Source organism: Mesocricetus auratus, unplaced genomic scaffold (genome assembly GCF_017639785.1).
Source record: "Mesocricetus auratus isolate SY011 unplaced genomic scaffold, BCM_Maur_2.0 Super-Scaffold_100047, whole genome shotgun sequence".
Lineage (NCBI taxonomy): Eukaryota > Metazoa > Chordata > Mammalia > Rodentia > Cricetidae > Mesocricetus > Mesocricetus auratus.
This window is the reverse complement of record NW_024429224.1, coordinates 2,730,802-2,749,223: the sequence shown is the minus strand read 5'-3', so window position 1 is coordinate 2,749,223 and position 18,422 is coordinate 2,730,802. Positions and strand designations below refer to the sequence as shown.

General features: G+C 44.7%; 1 protein-coding gene across 1 annotated transcript in view; it reads left to right on the top strand.

Moving 5' to 3' along the window:
• Window positions 1–18,422, top strand: part of Dennd1a (DENN domain containing 1A) — a 490,889-nt gene that overhangs the window by 338,800 nt on the left and 133,667 nt on the right. Inside the window, 1 exon segment of the mRNA XM_021234065.2 lies at window positions 12,661–12,786. Within this exon segment, the coding sequence (XP_021089724.1) occupies window positions 12,661–12,786 (126 nt within the window).

Here is an 18,422-nt window from a genome sequence, read left to right as displayed (position 1 = left end):
AGGAGACATGAGAGACTCTAAATGAATGTGTGATAGGCAAAGATCTCCTAGCTAGGTCGCAAAAGGCAAGCATAAAAGAAAAAAAAAACACGAATTAGACCTCAAGATGGTAGATGCTTTTCCTCCTACAAACACTGGGATTTAATAAAGAGGCAAGCTACAGACGTAGAAAGTATTCTCAGTAATTCTGTCTTTAAAGGAAAAAGCTTGGGACAGGAAAGTGTGCTCAATAGATAAAAGTGATCATTGCCAAACCTCACAACCTGAGTTTGTCCAGATACCACATGGTGAAAGGACCATGTTGTCCCCTAAGCTCAGACATACATTGTGACACATGTGCAGCACCTCTTGCCCTAGCACACAAAATAAATAAACGTAATTTACATTTTTAAAGAAAGAAGATGGCACTGTCCAAAATACGTAAGGAAACACTAAGGCTCATGTGAGAACCCAATAATTAAAGTGTGCAAAACTCTTAAGAAGAACATCACAGAGATGACCACTTATCCAACAACATGAAAAGATATGTAGCATCATTAGGTGGAGGGTACAAAGTAATACCACAGTGATGACCCGTTGGTATGCTAAAATAAAAATTTGTAACTCTTCATTTTATACATGTTTACTCTGGGACCAAACATGCTAGGTATCTATTGAAGAAAACGAAAACTTGTATGCATACATATGAGTGAATACTTTCAACAGCTTTGTTCATAATTATCCCAATTTTAAAAAAAAGATTCCCATGTCCTGCATTAGATAAACATATAACCAATTAGTGAATGCTTATAAAATCCAATCCTACTAAGCAATCAAAAGAAACTACTGATTTGCCCAACAAGATAGATATCACCACTAGTTTATGATTAGTGAAAGGATCTACTAGTAAAACATTCTGCTGTAGATACAGCTAGAGGTAGATACCAGATGAGTAGATTTCCAGGATTTGGTTGCCTAAAGGAAATAGGAAAGGGATGGAGTTGTTCTGTATCTTGATTGCCACAGTAGACATGTGTTTGTTTCTTTTAAAACTGTATAGGAGCTGGGGATCTAGCTCAGTTGGTAAAGTGCTTGCTATTGGAATGTGAGCACCTGAGTCTAGTTCCTGGAACCTGCTTTAAAAGCCAGGTGAAGCAACTCGCACTTCGAATCCCAGCAATGGAGAGGTATAGAAGAGTCTCTGGGGCTCACTGCCCCAGCCAGCATTGCCTTATCAGCTAGCCCCAAGTCCTAGAGATACCCTAGTGGAAAACAAGATGGTCCAGATGTGGTGGTGGTGGTGGTGGTGGTGGTGGTGGTGGTGGTGGTGGTGGTGGTGGTGGTGGTGGTGGTGGTGGTGGTGGTGGGAGTGGATGTCTGTGAATTCCAGACCAGGCAGAACTACTCCGTGTGACATACACACACAGCAACAAAAAAGTAGATTTCTGAGAAACAACACCCTAGATTAGCCACTGTCTTATGCTCAAGTGTGCATGCGCGCACGCGCACACACACACACACACACACACACATACACACACACACACTGTAGAACTATTCGTTGAAAGTGATGGATTGTAACATATATATCACACCTCAGTAAGGCTGACATTAAGGACTGACACCACAACAATTTTTAATTAGTTTTTAGGTTCACTTTTATTTTATTTGTGTGCCTGTGTACCACATGCATGCAGTGCTTTCAAAGACCAAAAGAGGGCATTGAATATCCTAGAATTTGAGTTACACATAGATGTGAGCCATCATATGGATGTCAGGAACCAAACACAGGTCCTCTCCTGAAGTGACCAATGCTCTTAACCACTAAGCCATCTTTCCAGGCCTGACACCAGAAGGATTATCTGACATGTGGAACAATTGCCTGGAGCTGTTATTGCAGCTCATGGGTGTAGGAAATGGCATAGCCACTTAGGAAAATAGTTGATGGCTTTCTAGTAAGTTAGTACAGATCTGCCACAATCCCTGGAAGCTCCACTCCTAGGAACTCATATAAGAGAAGGAAAAGCAAGTGTCCAATGGGCTTTTTAATGAGTGTGAGTGGTAGTGCTACTCATGGCATACAGTGACTGACTATGGGCTGAGTGTGGGTTTACATAGATAAATTGTTTTAGCCTTTATTTCTTTATCACTAAGTCATAAACTAACATACTCAGTATTCACAAAACATGTGAATGACTGTATTACAGTGAGTAAAAAGAAACCAGAGTCAACAGGATTGACATTATTTCACTCATGAACATTGTAGAGAAGAGAGAGATGGCCCAGAGGAGGCAGCCTGTCCATGATCTTGGTGAGGTCCAACTGTCAAAATTCATCAGACTATCCCTCCAAAATGCACGCATTCTCCTACCATAAGTTTTGACTTCATAAAGTTAAAGAGAAGAAGCCTTAAAAATTAATTTAGAACGGGTTCCAGTATTAAACTTGTGGGCATCTGAGTCCTTGTGACTTATAAAATGGAGCAAAGGGTAACATTGGAGTGGGGTGGCTCTGTTAGCTTTTCTACCCATATGTAATGCCTCCTACTTTGCTCTGAAACTTTCAATATACTGTTTCACTGACAATGTTGCATTGTTCCCTACTGTAATCTAAAGTCAGCTTACAGGCTTCATGTTCATCTCAATCCCTCCTGGAGTCTCTTAATGCCACGTTCCCCCAGAGATGTGCTGAGTGTTCTGTGGATGAGCCCAGCCATGCACATGCGAGAGCATGTTGTATTGCAGGAGTGAACGACTAGGTCCTCTTCCAGATCTGGTCCCTTAGCTTTGTTTGCACATATTAGCACTGTCTAATGGACCATTTACTGATTGAGCAGTAGGCATTTAATGGGCAGTGACTCTGGTCCAGGTGTTACAATCAAGATTCCACTTTTATCCATGAGGTCACAGGCTGGTTGGTGTGAGCTACTGGATAGCTGGGTGGCTTGCTAGTCCCTACTTCTTCAGTTGCAGCCCACTCTCATGTTGTCAGTGATGGCATAATCCAGCACTCAAGTTCTGCTCCTGACTCACAGTCCTGTGATGATGTCTCATTTTCCTAGGTGTGACGTTAAAGGGCCGCATATAGCTGCTTTGAGTTCAGTCTGCTGACCTCTCCTGCCTCATCTCTTGTCACCCTCCTGCCCACCTTCATTTTATACCTGCCTCTGTCCACAGGAGCCCCAGGCATTCTAGTCAAAGCATCTCCAGTGGGGAGGCCAACTTAAGAATGGACATTTTCATCTTTTATTTGTTTGACCAAAGGTTTTTGGGTGTGTGCTCAGTGGGGTGGGGAGCGGGGAACACAGGTACCTAAAAACAAATAAGAAGCAGTCATCATCCTGCCAGCAGAAGGTGAGGTTAACTAGAAGATGGGAACTATCCATGAGCAAGCTTGGGAAGAGCATCACAGTCCAACACAGTCAGAAGAGACATGTGGGAAGGACAAAGGTGAAACCAAGAAGTAGAGGGAGGGCCAGAGTAGGTGTGGTCAAAAGCACAGGTTTGGACTTCAAAGGGGGGGGCAGTGGGAAACGAGCTAAAAATGCCAGCAGTGCGCCAAATTCCATGCTATGGTATATCCCAGTCCTAAGGAATTTTGCTTTTCACTGTTTCTCAGCTTCCCAAAATCTGGCCAAAGCTTCCTTGTGTCCCACATCTGTAAATATATGACTTGAGTGTGGAGGCCACTTGCATAAACGGTGCCACCTATGTCCAGTGTGCAGTCCTTCATCCTTTCTGATTTTGACGTGTTGTCTTCGTTCTACACTAGGCTGCCTACCACCAGTGTCCATTCCATTTACGCACTCCAAGCAGGAAGCAAAGGAGCATCATGACCCAGCACACCTTGGCCAGAGTGTGTGTGTATGATTTGTCAACAATTGGAGGCTTTATGGGCTTCATTAAAGAAGCCCAGGCAGGAGCACTGTGGGACATCAGAAGAGCCCTCAGCAGTAAACCACAACTCTGAGCTTTGGAATGCAGTAAATGTTTAAGAGACTTCCTTCCTTTCATTACTGAATTTTACTTCACTTTTATACCAGTAAAGAGTTGTGTTTTATTGGTTGAAATTTCTTGATTCCGTTTTCCCCAGGTCTGTTTAAAGCTACATTTTATCTTTAAGGATGTTTGGCTCACCATGGAGGAAGTGCTGCCAGCAAATTCAATTAACTGGCAGAGCTCACAGATATTGTACATGGATTTCTTTTTTTTCCCTCCTTTTTCACAACTGCTACATAAACACAGCTGGGTTTAATATTTGTTGTAACAAAGATTTAACTTGAATCATTTTACTCTGGGTAATTAATGCTTGGAATGCTGGTTCCTCTGCTAGCTCTGTAGTCCTCTGCATCTCCTTACTCATGCTATCTATATAATGAAGTGTGCTCCTCCAGGTCTTTGCCCTGCCTTAAAACTGCTTAGTATTTGGCCATTCCCACTAGCAAGCAGATGCTTTTCTTTGCAAGAATTGAATTTCTGTCAGCTCTTTTATGCATCATGTGTTTGGAACTGTAAGTGGATCAAGTTGTTCATCACAGCAGGGACACTGTGAAACACATCTATTACACACACTTCCCACCCCCACCCCTTCCTGTTTTCTTCCCTCCCTTGAGGAGATAGAGATGCCCAGATACCCTTGGGATATATCTCACTCTGTGGATATATCTCACTCTGTGTGGATATACCCATGTGATCCATCAAGGATCCAGCCTGACTACTTCCCTAAACCTGGAAATCCATATCCCTTCAATCCTATCTTGTTGCTGAGACAAACTCTGCTTTTATCTTGGTAAACACCAAGCACTTCATTAACTCCCAAATACACACTGAGTTTGGGTCACTAAATAAATCCACTAAGCCCAGCATAATGAGTGACATTCCAGTAGTTGATGCCCTAGAAAATGTTCATTGTAAACCCATTATTCTTTTTTGATGCTAAAATTGGAGTTGGGTAATTTTGGCTTTTGAGTTGGGCTAATGTAGAAGAAAACAACTATCTATTAGGCTCCTACTGTGTGCCAGATACTGTTCTAGGAGCTTTGAAAGTTTCAAATTTTGATCTGTGTAACAGTTCTATCAAAAAAAAAAGGTGAAAGCTACATTTTAGGGATCCACCTGCTGTGATATGCTCATCCTTGGGCCTTAGATCGAAAGGGCAGGAGTGAACTGAAGCTTGCTCTTAGTAGGTATCACCTAGTTTTGCGGGTACTGTTGTTGCACAGCCACTGGTCTCCAGAGATGTATTACAGCCATTACAGTGAACTGGTAAGACAAATTCTGATTTGGAAGAACGTTATAAGTCTTTTGACAAGCATCTGTAGTCAGCTGGGGTCTCCTAAACAGTTTTCATTAGGGCTGAGCAGTAGTGTCCTGGATCATGAGAAATCTGACTCCCACTTTGCTTTTGTTTCCTAGTCTGTTTGTTTGTTAATGTTAGTAGTTTTAAAATAGTGATAGAGGTTATGTTGTTTAAAAAAAAAGTGTCTAACTTTCCTTTTGAAAGCCCCTCTGTTTTTTCAAGGTAACTTACATTTTTATTTTGTGTATTCTGTTTGCAAGAGAATGCTTCTTGGTTTATTCATGTTGACAACTGAAAAGCCTTAGACCTAATTAAAGGAATTTTCACAAGCACCTTTACTGAACCATTTCATTACACAGCACTGCACAGATTGCATTGCGAAGCATGGTGATGGTTTAAATCTGACCTTTAATCCTGGACTGCCAGGAGTTTTGGGGGGGAGCCCTGCTTCAAAAATATTCCTCCAAAGCATACATGCATATGCCTACACATGTTTGGTTGGAAATAATCTTTTTATTGAATGGCTACCTACTAATTTAAATATGTCACTTTGAGCTCAAGTCCCCTAATCTTCTATAGTTTGGATAAGATTTTCTAGCTTGTGTGTGTGTGTGTGTGTGTGTGTGTGTGTGTGTTGGTGTTAAAGCTGAGTTGTTTCATAGAAAAACAAAAACAATTTTACTCACTCTGAACAAAAAGAAAGGAAAGGGTTGGAGCAGGTGGATTTTGCAAGTGAGTAGAAAGGTAGGAAAGTGCAAGTATCTGGCTACTCTGTGCTTCTCTCTTGGATGCCAAGGTCTTGAGTGTGTGGAAAGGGGCTGGAGGACATGTGTGCATACTGGACCCTCCTGGAATGTCTTTAGTAGCTAGTGAAAGTAGGAGTCTTTGGGCTTTGTTTTTAAATTATATTTTTAATTCCAAGACTAGCTTTCTAAGGATGAGAGTTTTTCATAGGATGCTCACCAGAACTGTATGGCATAGTGAAGTGAGCATTCACGTAATGAAAATTGATCCTTTGTCTGACAAAAAAGCTAGTTAGAATTAGGACACTTGCCTCCAACTTTCTGACTTACTTGTAGCTCATGAGTTGTCAAGAGAGACAGAGGGAACAGAGGGATCAGGATCCCTACCTAGGGTCACTGCCTGCAACACCACAGAGCTCCCATAACTAGCATAGCCCTATACTCCCCCACAGAGAACCAAGAGCTTTGTGGGGAAAATGGGATGCAGAAGATACAATTAAACCCAACTGAGGTCAAGGTGCAACCATGTTCTCAAGAAAGAAATAGAAGCAGGGAATGAGAGAAAGCAGTAATGGAGACATATTATGTTGGGAGATAGTAAGCCAGTGTCATGGGCAGTGCAGTCTGCTGTCCTAGGGTACCCTGGCAGCAGTGAAGATTAAAGGACTCATACAGACTGTGGATAGAGAAGACCCAGGCTTGACTCTGGCTTCTGCCCAACACTGCACTGTCTGTGAGATAGGGATCTAAGCCTCAGTTTCCTCATCGGTGTAGTGGGGATAACAGTGCGTACCTCACCCAGCTTTTCTGCTCTTCGTCCAGTGCTGGATATGGAAACACTTGCTGCCATGTCGTTTACTAACTAGCAAGGTGTTCCTGTTTCTCTCTCTTGATGGGTCCAAAGTTCTTTCTAAAGCTACCATTGGAAAGAGAGTACTGTAAAATTACCCTCACATGCTAACACTTTCTGCTTCAAATTTGAAATAAGTACTAACAAAGGGATAAAGAGATTAACCGGGGACTGAGGAGGTAGTTCTGTGGATAGTGTTTGCCTGCTAACATGAGAACCTGAGTTAGGATCCTCAGCCACCACTTAAAAGAAGCCAAAGATTGCAGCATGCCAGTAATCTTTGAGCCAGGGAGGCTGAGACAGGAGGGGTCCTGAGGCTTAAGGGCCATTCAGTCAAGCTAAACAGAGTCAGTGAAAGACTGTCTCAAAATAACATAGGTGAGTTTGGGAGGGGGCTCAGCCAATTAAAGTGCATGTTCATAAAAGTAAGAGACAGAGTTTGTATCCCCAGGACCCACATAAAATCCAGGAGGACTTGGTGGCCCACTTGTAATCTCAGAGTACAGGTAGTAGAGATAGGATCCCGAAAGTAAGGTTGCTTGCTAGAATAACCAAATCCATGAGTTGCAGATAGAGCAAGAGACCTTGCTTTGAGAAATCAAGTGGAAAGTGATCAATGAAGATACCCTCACATATATACCCCAAAAAGGGGGTACAGAACATTAAAGAAAGACATCCAGCATTGATCTCTGACCTCAACCAGTGCACTCACCAATAAATAAATAGACTAACTAAGCCATTTTGTGCAGCCTGTGAGAAGAGGACAAAGTGAGCTAATGTTTTCCCATCTCTGCAGAGGAGAAAACAGGTCATCCCACCCTCTAGACCCAGTCATTTGGGAACTAAGTCTTAACCTGTAGTTTATTTAAGAAAGGAGGACAATCAGTTTGCTTGGGGAAATGTGACTGACTCTCTGTCCCTTCTGGTGTCTAATTTGTCAAATTTGCAAACACTGGACTCCAGTTCAGACACCCAACAGTTAGTATAGCTCCTGTGCAAGACTCCTGCACAGGGGGGCTTCAGCCAGAGTTGAGCACAGTTGTGTCTGGTCAGGTGCTGTGCCCACCCTTGGTGCTATCTTCCATAAACTGGTCAGTCTATTAGAAAAGACAGGCCTGAACGGGCTGCTATCAGTCCATCACTTCTCTTTGTCGTGTGGTGACAGAGGAAGAAGGTACGGGAAGCAGGAGAGCCTTGGTCTAGTGTGTGGTATCAGACTGAGCATGCAGCATTTGAACAGGGCCTGTGCCATCCAGTACAGCATCCACTATTCACAAAGTGAATAAAGTAAAATCCAACCTTTCTCAGTTGTACCAGCCACATTTCAAGTGCTCTGAGCAGTCTACTTTTGAACAGCATTGGACAAGAGATAGATCATTCCTATCACTATAAAATTCAGGTGGAAATTTCCAAATTGTAGGTTAAGAGGGTAACAATGGTAAGTGAGAGCACTCCAAATAGGAAATAGTCTATGCCAAAGACAATGGAGCTAGAGCTCAAGGGTGACCAGGGGGGTGGGGGAACCTCATCTGAATGACACAGCTCCAGGCCTTGTTGGGACTGTGTTCTCAGGGCTGTAACAAAATGGCTAGAATACCGTAAGGTGTCAGCACTGATGGCAGAAGGTGGCCTAGAGTATCCTGGATATGACACTTTGTGGTCTGCCATCTTACCTCTTCCACCCTTGGGCCACAGGCTGCAGCCAAGTGAGGAGATACAGCTGTTGTTAAATGCTGCAAAGTGTTGCGAGGGCTCTTCCTCCTCCTTCAGGGGAGAAAGACCTGTAATCTGCTGTTACATAAAGAGCTAACGGAAGTTAGGTGTGGTACCACACACCTTTAATCCCAGAATTGGAGAGGGTGGGAGTAGCACAGAGGCATGTTTCTGTGAGTTCCAAGACAGCCTGGTCTATATAGTTCCAGGACAGCCAGGGCTACATAGAGAGACCCTTTCAAAAAATAAAGCCATACAGTGATAGTATAGGTGGTTATATAGAGAGTGTGGGACCCCTGCTTTTAACCAGTAGTGAACTCATTTCTGCTGAATTCTGGGAGCTGGATTAGCAGGGGCTTACCTCATCCATTTGTCTGCAGCTCTGGCCCAGCGCCTCTGTATCACTGGGTACCAACAAGGCTTGTGAGCCCTGAGAATGATCTACAGGGCTTGATAAGGGGCCTCACAGGAGTTTGGTGGCTTTTAAAAAAATGTTATTGGGGATTTTTTTTACAGGTTTCAATAAAGAATATTATTTAGTAATGGGATTTGAGGCCTCCCAAATCAAGTAGAAGGCAAAGCTGGGAGTAGGGCTTTGCTGAAAGCTGTGGAAGGCTCTGGAATTTGGAGTTTATTGTATTAGCAGTAGGGAGCCCCTGAAGATTTTAGAGGAAGAGTGTCATGATTCACCTTTTTCTTTTCTGGAGGTTATGCAGTTCAAGACCGGGGAGAAAATAAAGAAGGAAACACCAGCTTAAAGACAGTCCCAGTAGTCCTGATGAAAAATAACATTTGGACTGATGATAAAACAAAATGCTGGTAGCCTACTGCAACCATTACCAGTTCATAGCCATTGTGCCCAAATCCCTACTGTTCATGAACGGCCAATATAAGGGAACTGAAATTCAATAGGTAGAAAAAATAGAAAGGTATGTCACCAGTCCCAGGCCTTAGCTAAGCAGACTGCACCCCTGTACTGCAGCCTGCAGAGTCAATGGGAAGCTGATGAAGCCAAGAGACCTGACAGACAGACACAGTAGAGGTAGGCTGAGGGACAGCAATGCAGCCTATGTCAAACTACTTACTGTGACTGACTGCTCTCTGCATGTTCCCTTCCACTCATTCAGTAGGCAGAGCATTTGCCTTGCCACTGAGCTGAATCTCATTCAATGGATGGGCCCCTCCTCCCCAGCCTGGGTCCTTTCCAGCTGAGATCAGCCCTTAACCATGAAGAATGTGGTCCTCGCTTGACATTCTTCCAAGCAAAGCTGCTGTTGTAGTGCCCTTCCCAAGCTCACTCACTTGTTCTTTCATTCTACAAGGAGTCCTGTGGTGGGGGCTCTGGAGCTAGCAAGATGTAGACAGCGGCTCATGGACCTACATGGTCCACAGACCGAGCTTAGTGGTCAGAAGAGGCTTCACAGATGGGGGCACATCTGGATTCCCTTTCCCTTGCCCCCAAGGCAGTGACTAATTTGACTATTAAAGAAAAACACCTCACTCTGCTTCTTTATTCTGAAAATAACATGTTTTTTTTTATAAAGGATAATCAAAGCAAAACAAAGTGAAAGTATCTTTACATAGTTAACAGTTGGTACATGACATTTCTGGTTTTTACTGCACACGTATGTATTTACATGATTTAGTAAATGATTTGTGCTACACACACAGCTTTGCAACTTGAGTCCCCCATCCCATCCATCCCCATCCCCATCCCCCACCCCCACCCCTACCTGCCTGTGCCGCCACTGCCATTTGAAAATGTTTGTGGAGTAGCTTTTCATGTTGGTTTGGAATTCTGCCACTCCCCGCACACAGCACTTTATCTTAAAGCTATGGTCATTTCATGAACCCTGGCCATACAGATGTGGGCAGTCTTTGAAAGAGTGATTTTGTGGGTCCAGTGTAAGGTCAAGCAGGACAGCCTGCCTGCCTGGTCTAAGTAGCCCAGCTATTCCAAAGGTGGTAATGGGGAGGGCCCAGATGGCAGAGGGTTTGGCCCAGGATTAAAATGGCTGTATTTGGTTATTTACAAGATTACTAGGACAGCCATGGGTAGATGGCATTGAGAAGAAGGTACAGAGAGACAGCTGACCCAGAGAATGAATTGAGCTGTTCTCACAGCACCAAGGCCATGTGCATTGAAAGGTAAGGGCAGGTTTGGGCGGTGGTGTGTAGCCGTGAACAGGGATAAAGCAGGGATGAAGAGGTATTGAGTCTGGCCTCTGGCTCAGGAGCTGGCTAGATGGTGCCGCAGCGCCCAAGATGGATTGCTGGAGAGGGGACTGTTGAGCATAGTCTTGTGCCCTCTTCCCTTTGTTTTCTGTCTTCCTCCTGTGACAACTGATTAAAGGAGGAAGCCATCCTCACTGACACTTCTTCCACCCCAAATTACCCCTGGCAAGCCCCTATGTAGTGATTTGACCAGCACCCCAGGAACACTCAGGGCTAGTTAAGCTTTAGATGTATGATAGCGGGTTATTTAAGCCTTCCATTTTCTTCCCTTGCTTTTATTTAAGAGACAGAATGCAATTCTGAGCCATTAGATACACATAGACTTGCAGTTTCAAAGTTTGACGTGCTGTAGGGTCAAGACAAAAGCTTCTCCATGGCTCAGGATGAGCAGGGTCTTCAGAAGTCTTGGCCTAGGTGCTCACAGGGTGTCAGGAACCACTTGGCTAGCTTCAGACCAGCGGGGGCAGACAGGAAGGAGCACTCCTCTGTTTGCTCAGTTACCATCAGCGACTCCTTCTTTGTGTAAGATGGTAATGAGGCCATTAGGAGAGGCTCACCTGAAGTGCAGCTTGTGAATCCAAGGTAATTAAACACCTCCTGAATGAAAGGGAAAGGCCAGGGAAGGTTAAGTGAGGAATAATCCGCAGCACAGGTGGCCCAAGGCCTTTGAGGAACCAGAAGAGCGACAGTGCAGGCACTGTTTCAAAGGATGGAAATGTCACCCTGGTTCTCAAGGGGGACAGGGGTTTTATTATTGGGGGTGGGGAGTAGGTCTTTTTTTTTTTTTAACATTTTAGTAAAAGATGTTTTTTTCAGAATCCATGACAGAACCTACCTGGGGCCAAGGGACACGCATCACTCCTCAGGGGCGCTCAGTACTGCAGCCTTTTGAGTCTGTGATCCCAGAAAGGAAAGCGCTTGTGTACACTTCGCAGACATAGATGCGCGTGTCTATGCACACACACACACACACACACACACACACACACACACACACACACACACATGCTGTGATAGATGCCTAACTACTTTAAATAAAGACCGTTCCCCTCCCTTTATAGCAGCTGGCCCCTGGCACTTGTTCCTGTCCCTTCTGACTTTTTTATAGTCCAGGCAGGTGACCCATCCTCCCTCTTGCAACTTCACAGGAATATTCCGTTTACTCAGTTAACCACATTTAATGGTTGACTGCATGTTAGAATTGTGCTCTGTGACTTCACAGGTCCCTTCAGCTGATCTTCACTGCACAGGGCCTAGCAACAGAAGACTTTTGCTATTCAGGTTCTTGCCTCCAAACCTCTGCTGTCTCCATACAATGAGTCATGATAGCCACCAGTATTCATCACCCCAAAGCAGAAACTGACAGATAAGACATGGTTTGCAGTAGACTATTATTCAACCACAGAAAAGAATGAAGACCTCATATATGTGGCTATAGAAAGCAGCATTGTGAGACATGGAAGAATCTGGTCATGCGGGGCTACCTGCTGCTCCTGAAATTCCATGCTCATGACTTAGGAGGCATGGGCAGGGCAGGTAGATAGATGGTTGTTAGGAAGATGGTGGGACGTGAGTTTTCTTCTTGGGGTGGTGAAAATGTTCTAGAATTAGTTGGTTGTGATTGTTGTACAATCCCTACCCTTAGATCACCAAACTCTACTCCATATGAGTGCGTTTAGAGATGTGTTAAATATACTACTGCAAACCCTAATGCTGAGCACATTTTTTTTCCACACCAAATTGACCCTCTCCTAGAATTGTTTAAGGCTTTCTGGATGCCAGGCTCAGCCATCTGTCCCTCTGAGACCTGCTCTCACGCTGTCTTCTTTTTCATGTCACCAGATCACCTCCCTGAAGAACAGACTGAAGAAGGTCTCCACAACCACAGGCGATGGGGTGGCCAGAGCCTTTCTCAAGGCCCAGGCTGCTTTCTTTGGCAGCTACCGGAATGCACTGAAAATTGAGCCCGTGAGTAGCCTCTTAGCGTGTGACAGCGTCTGTGTTTGGTTAGGGATCAGATACTATGAGAAATCCTTGGTTCACCTCAAGGGTGTGTGTGTGTGGGGGGGGAGTGGAGGGTCTTGGGTGAAGGAGTCTCATGAGGCCCTCGCTGCCTCTGGGAAGGGAAGACATGACGGCACCCACTGCCTATGTTAAGTTCATGCCAGACCTTTCTGTGAGATAGTGATGGTCAATAGCACTTTCCAGTTGAGGACACCAAGGCATCAGGGAAGAGAAATGACTTAACAATGATTTACCAAACTCATGATTTTGCCCTGTGCCTCACTGCTCCTTGTCTTTCAAAAGGGTCCCCTCATCCTAGGGACTCACTTTTTGGTGGTTCCTGTATAGATAATCATGTTTTAAATGACAGCAACACACAGATGGGACTGAGTAGTAGTGTTCCCTGCCTGCCTAGCCCTCCCACATCCCTGAGCCTCATTGACTGTTCAGTTTCCTTGCCTGCCCTGTGAGATGATATTGTCAAGTGGGCACAAAGATGTCAGAGCCCCCTTGCAACCAAAGGCCGCTCCACCACTTTTTCCTGCTTCCCCTGAAAGCTTCCCCTGATGTCCCTCTACCCTAGAAACCTCTGTCTCATTTGTAGCCCAGGCAGACTATGTGAGGGACCAACTGTGGTCACACTGATCTAGGTCAACACAGTCTGTTTCTAGTTCCACCCTTCCCAGGTCCTCTAATGCCTTAACAGCTTAAATCAAGTACCTACGTCCTGCTTGTCTGTAAGAGAGCTAGCTCCAACTCTGGCATGGTCTCGGACCCAGACAAAGCAATCAAGTTTTAAGAGTTGTTATAGTTGAGTAAAACATTTCCTCACCCCTGTCTAAAAGGAGAGTTGGAAAATTGGCCCAGTCTTTCCCCAGTGTTTGTAGGAACCAGCAAGCTGGACACATTTTCACTCTGGTACATACCTCAGTTGTCACGTGCATTTCTAGAATCCAGGCACATATTGCTAGATATGAGCTGAATACATGAGACCCCAGAAGAGTTGTTTTTGGTTGGAACTGACTGTGACAGGCTCTGGCTTAAAGAGTAGAAACCCGGGAGTGTAAAGCCTTGCTCTATAGTTCTTAACTGTATAAACTTAAACAAGTCAGTCCATGAGGTTAAACTTTACTTTCTTCACCTGCAAAATATGAATAAGCCTTCTTGCCTGTCACTTCTAGTTGCTGTCAGCATCACACAAGCCCTAAAATGTGTCACAAGAAAGGTGATACCTCCAAGGGGTCTGGTAAGTGAGGCCTGAAGGAACAGAAGAGCCCTACCCTGCTGTAAATGTGGGCTGTTGAACATAGCACAACTTGGCATCAGTACTCCTGTGTCTGGAGCAGGAGGTTGAGCCATATGTGGCAAAAGTTTAGATGCTGGTCTAGGAGTGTGCACTTTACTCTGAGTGGAATGTGATGCAGCTGATGGCAGGTTTGAGCAGTAAGACAATGATGGGCTGTACCAGGAGAAGGTCCCATGGTGGAAGAAAGGACTTGACCTAGTAATAGATGAAATACAGTAGTCAAATATCATATAATGTCTCGTGTCTCCTGAGACTGGGAAGCTGAGAGAGGATGGTAGTGCTTCTGGTGCTATTCATACCAGTGGGGTTTGTAATGGAAATGAATTGGCACAAACTAAATGTTCAGAGTAGGCATTGGTGAGATGCCTTATGTATCTATGTAACTCCACAGGATGCGTACTATATAGCCATTAAAGGGTTATCTGGAACTAATGACAGGTTTGGCTGTAGATGTGGCACGTTTGCTTGAATCTAAGTTGTCATTTGGTCATCAGGTACACCTTTGTTGTAGATGTACCTTTGCCGTGTTGTAAAGAAAAGAGAGCACAACATCAATTATTAGATACATCCACGTGTCAGTGGGAAGAAGTTTTCATCTTAGAATCGATGAGATATGGCAAAGCTGCCATTCTTTCACTCTCATTCATCTGTGTAAGGGCGGCTTTCGTCTGTAAAGCAAAGAGGGAAACCAGAAGGCCTGAGGTTTCCCAATTAAACATTGTGCCGATAGTGGTCACCTTGTACCTAAGTGGGTTATAAGCTGTAAATTTAATTTAGCAGTTTTCTCCTCATCTGAAAAATGGAGTAGCACAATTCCTTGAACAAAATTGTTTAAAATGGTTGCAGAGCACACGTGAGCATGAAGAGTGACTGTCAGCCTGGGAGAATGGCATGTTGACTAATGATCTGGGGTGTGGAGCAGACAGTGCTACAGGACAGGAATGCTTCCCCAGGTCATACATCTTTAAGTCATTTGTCTGCTTATAAAATTGCACCAATTAGGGTTGAAAAATGGCTCAGCAGTGAAGACTACATATTGTTCTTCTAGAAGACCTGAGTTCAGTTCCCAATACCCACATTGGGTGACTCACAATTACCTACCTGTATGTAATTCGAGCACCAGAAGATCTGGTACTTTCTTCTAGCCTCATGAGCCACACTATTCAAGCACATAGACACAGCACACATACTCATGATGATAGGTAGGTAGGTAGGTAGGTGCATGGATGGATGGATGGATGGATGGATGGATGGATGGATGGATGGATGGATGGATAGATAGACAGACAGACAGACAGACAGACAGATAGATAGATAGATAGATAGATAGATAGATAGATAGATAGATAGATAAATCTAGTCTAGATAATTAGATTGGAGATGCAGCTCAATGGTAGAGAGCCTGCATAGTATACGCAAGGCCCTGAGTTCTAGGCATTGGACAGAGAAAATAACACAAGTAGCAACTGCTCTTGTTTAAAATGTCTAAAGAAACAGAACTAGAAATAAGAAACGCCCTGGCCCCATTACCTAGAGTTGAAGTGGTGTGTCAACAGGCTTTCACCCTATCTCTTATCTTTTATTTGCTTTTGGTTCATTCTGTTTGGGGCCTTGAGTTTTATTTTTGTTTTGTTTTGTTTACTTCTTTTAAGCAGTTGAGCTATCCTCGACAAATGTGGTATCCCACGTACTACTCTGGTTTTGCACTTTTAACATCACATAAAATCCCTTTTCAAATGTCCTTGATGAGAGTGTATGGACCATAGTTACCTGGGAGGCTTCCAAGAAGGCAAATATGTAAGCCCACTGACAGATTATTTTATCTATTTCCTGTCATCTGAAATCGGAGCAAGGCCCACTCATTGTCCTGTTACTGACCTTTATGCCTGTTGTTGACATCCCCCAATTTTAAGTCACATTGATGAGAACATCTTTTTCTAAATCTTCATGACTTTTCTTAGCCATTTTCCCTAGCGTGGATTTACTGGGTCAAAGGATCCAAGGCTTTGCTGCTTCAGGGAGGAAGAAATGGGTGGCTGGCTGCAGAACAGGACCCAAGAGGCAGAGAGGAGGAACAGAACACTGAGAGCAGAGAGAGGGTGCAGGGAGGAGGGCCCTGAGTAGCCTGGGAGTCACTGCCCACCTCTCTGCCACACCTGCCCTTGCTACTTGTGGTGCGTTGCTATCCAATCAGGTGTAGTGGCCTCCCACCCAGAACAGTGCTATGTGGTGGTAAGAAACTGGTAGCCTCAAGAGTAACCGCTTGCATTACTCTGAAACATGAGCTGCTGCTTTCTGACTTGCTCCTAAACAGCTGTGACTTAGGATTCCTTCATACCCCTGAGCCTCAGTTTCTTTCCTTGTGGAGCCTGCTGCTGGCTGGATTGTAGTGAAGCTTGAATAAGCCCAGCCCACAGCCTGCCTGTCAGCCCTAGAACAGCTAGCCTATCTCCAGTTCCTCACTAGGATTCCCCTCCAGATAGAAGTATTTGGGGGTGCAGCTCCTGCAGGGCCAGTTGATCCCTGCCTGCCTGTTTGGAGAGACCAGTCCTGGCCTGTGGTTTAGAGCTCACTTGAGAACCTTTGTGGTTTTTCCTACTGGAAGCATTCAGAGTGCTTCTGAGCTTTGTTTTATCCATGTCAGAAGGAAAAGGAAGGGCCCTCTTACTGAAGCTGCTGCCTGCTGGGCCTACCCTAGGCTAGGTGGGTCTTTTCAGGGCCACGGGAGTTGTTTCAAAGGGACTTCCTCTAGTTGAAAAGTGAGGAGAGAACAAGTGTCCATACCTCTTCAGTGGCTTCCCACAAATCAGGGCATAATTCACCTTCAAGTGGCTTCCCAGCCAGCATCTTCCCAATTTACCTGTCCTTTCTTTGCCTTGTCCACTTTACAGATGTGGCAGAGGCTCTACTTGGCAATGACTTCCAAGAATGTAGGAGAGCCAGGAGGGGACTCTCAAGTCAAGGATCTTCCCACTGCTCTCCCCTGCCTATTTTTGTTCTGGTTCTCAGGTGTTCCATCCTGATAATTCTTTTTGTTTCCTGTGCCAAGTATAGGTCAAGACTCAGAATGTAGATGTCATCCAGTATATTTTAGACCATTGAACAGAAGAATGAGTGTAAGAAACGAATGGATAGAGCAGCATTGGAGGTCGGGGTTGGCCCTGGACCTGTGTCCCATGTACATGCATTCGTTTGTCCTGTCGGGAGGCTGTGGAGGTAACTTCTTCCTGGAAGAGGGAAGGTGCCTGCAAATCACAGGGGCATGTGACCCACTTTTCAGTTACCTGGAAAACATCAGTGGCAAAGCCCAGGGTATTTAACAGTGTTAGCGAAGCCAACTTGTTCTTCCCACTTAAATGACAGAACCACAAGCAGCCAGGAAGCCCCATTCGGAGAACCTCTTTATCCATGTCAAGCACAGCACAGGCTCCAGCTCATTTATTTAGGGCTTCATTGCTCTCTGATACGCCTCCTGGTAGTTGCCAGGCAACTCTGGGAGCAGCAGTGTGTGTTGGGGATTAACTAGTTAGGGCTGGGGTCCTTTTTGGCAAGAAGGGGATAAAAGACAAATAATTTTAATTGCTAGGCCAAGGTCCATTATCTGCTGGGTAGAAGGGTGCGGCTTTCACAGGGTGGGATAGCAGTGTTGTTCTTGAGTTTGTCTTGAATGGCTCCCTTCTTCCTCATAGGGAGAAGCATACTTCTTAAAAAGATGGTTCTACCTTGCTCCTTTGTTTAAAATGATATCAGGAAATCTGAGCAAGACTGATCCACCCATTTTGAAACTCACTGGCCTCCGTTCCTTCTGTGTGCTCTCCTCAGTGTCTCTACCTGGAGTCTTCTGAGGCAGTGTGTGTGAGGGTACTCTTTATTCAGCTAGCTAGTGTGGCTGTCTTAGGATCAACCCACTGACCTGCCTACCCTGAGATGGCAGGAGCCCAGATCTTGCCCATAGTGCGGGGTGAATGTTAAACAAGCTGTATGAACACACAGCATTCAACTCAGTTTGGTCCAACTTTCTCAGTCCATTCTAGGTTCTGATGAGCAACACTGGTGTCATCCACCTTACAGCCCTGGCTTTTGCGCATGTTCTGCTGAGTCATATTTATCCACCTAAAAACCCTTGAAGGCATAAAAGTTAACATAAAGGCAGATCAATAGCCTGGCTTTCAAGCATGAATGCACCAGGCTATGTTGCAGCAGATTGGAACTGCACCACACATCAGAATCCTGCTTGAGTAACATTGTTGGTCTCATGGGTTTGCAGAAAGAAACCTGCATTTGTTTACTTTTA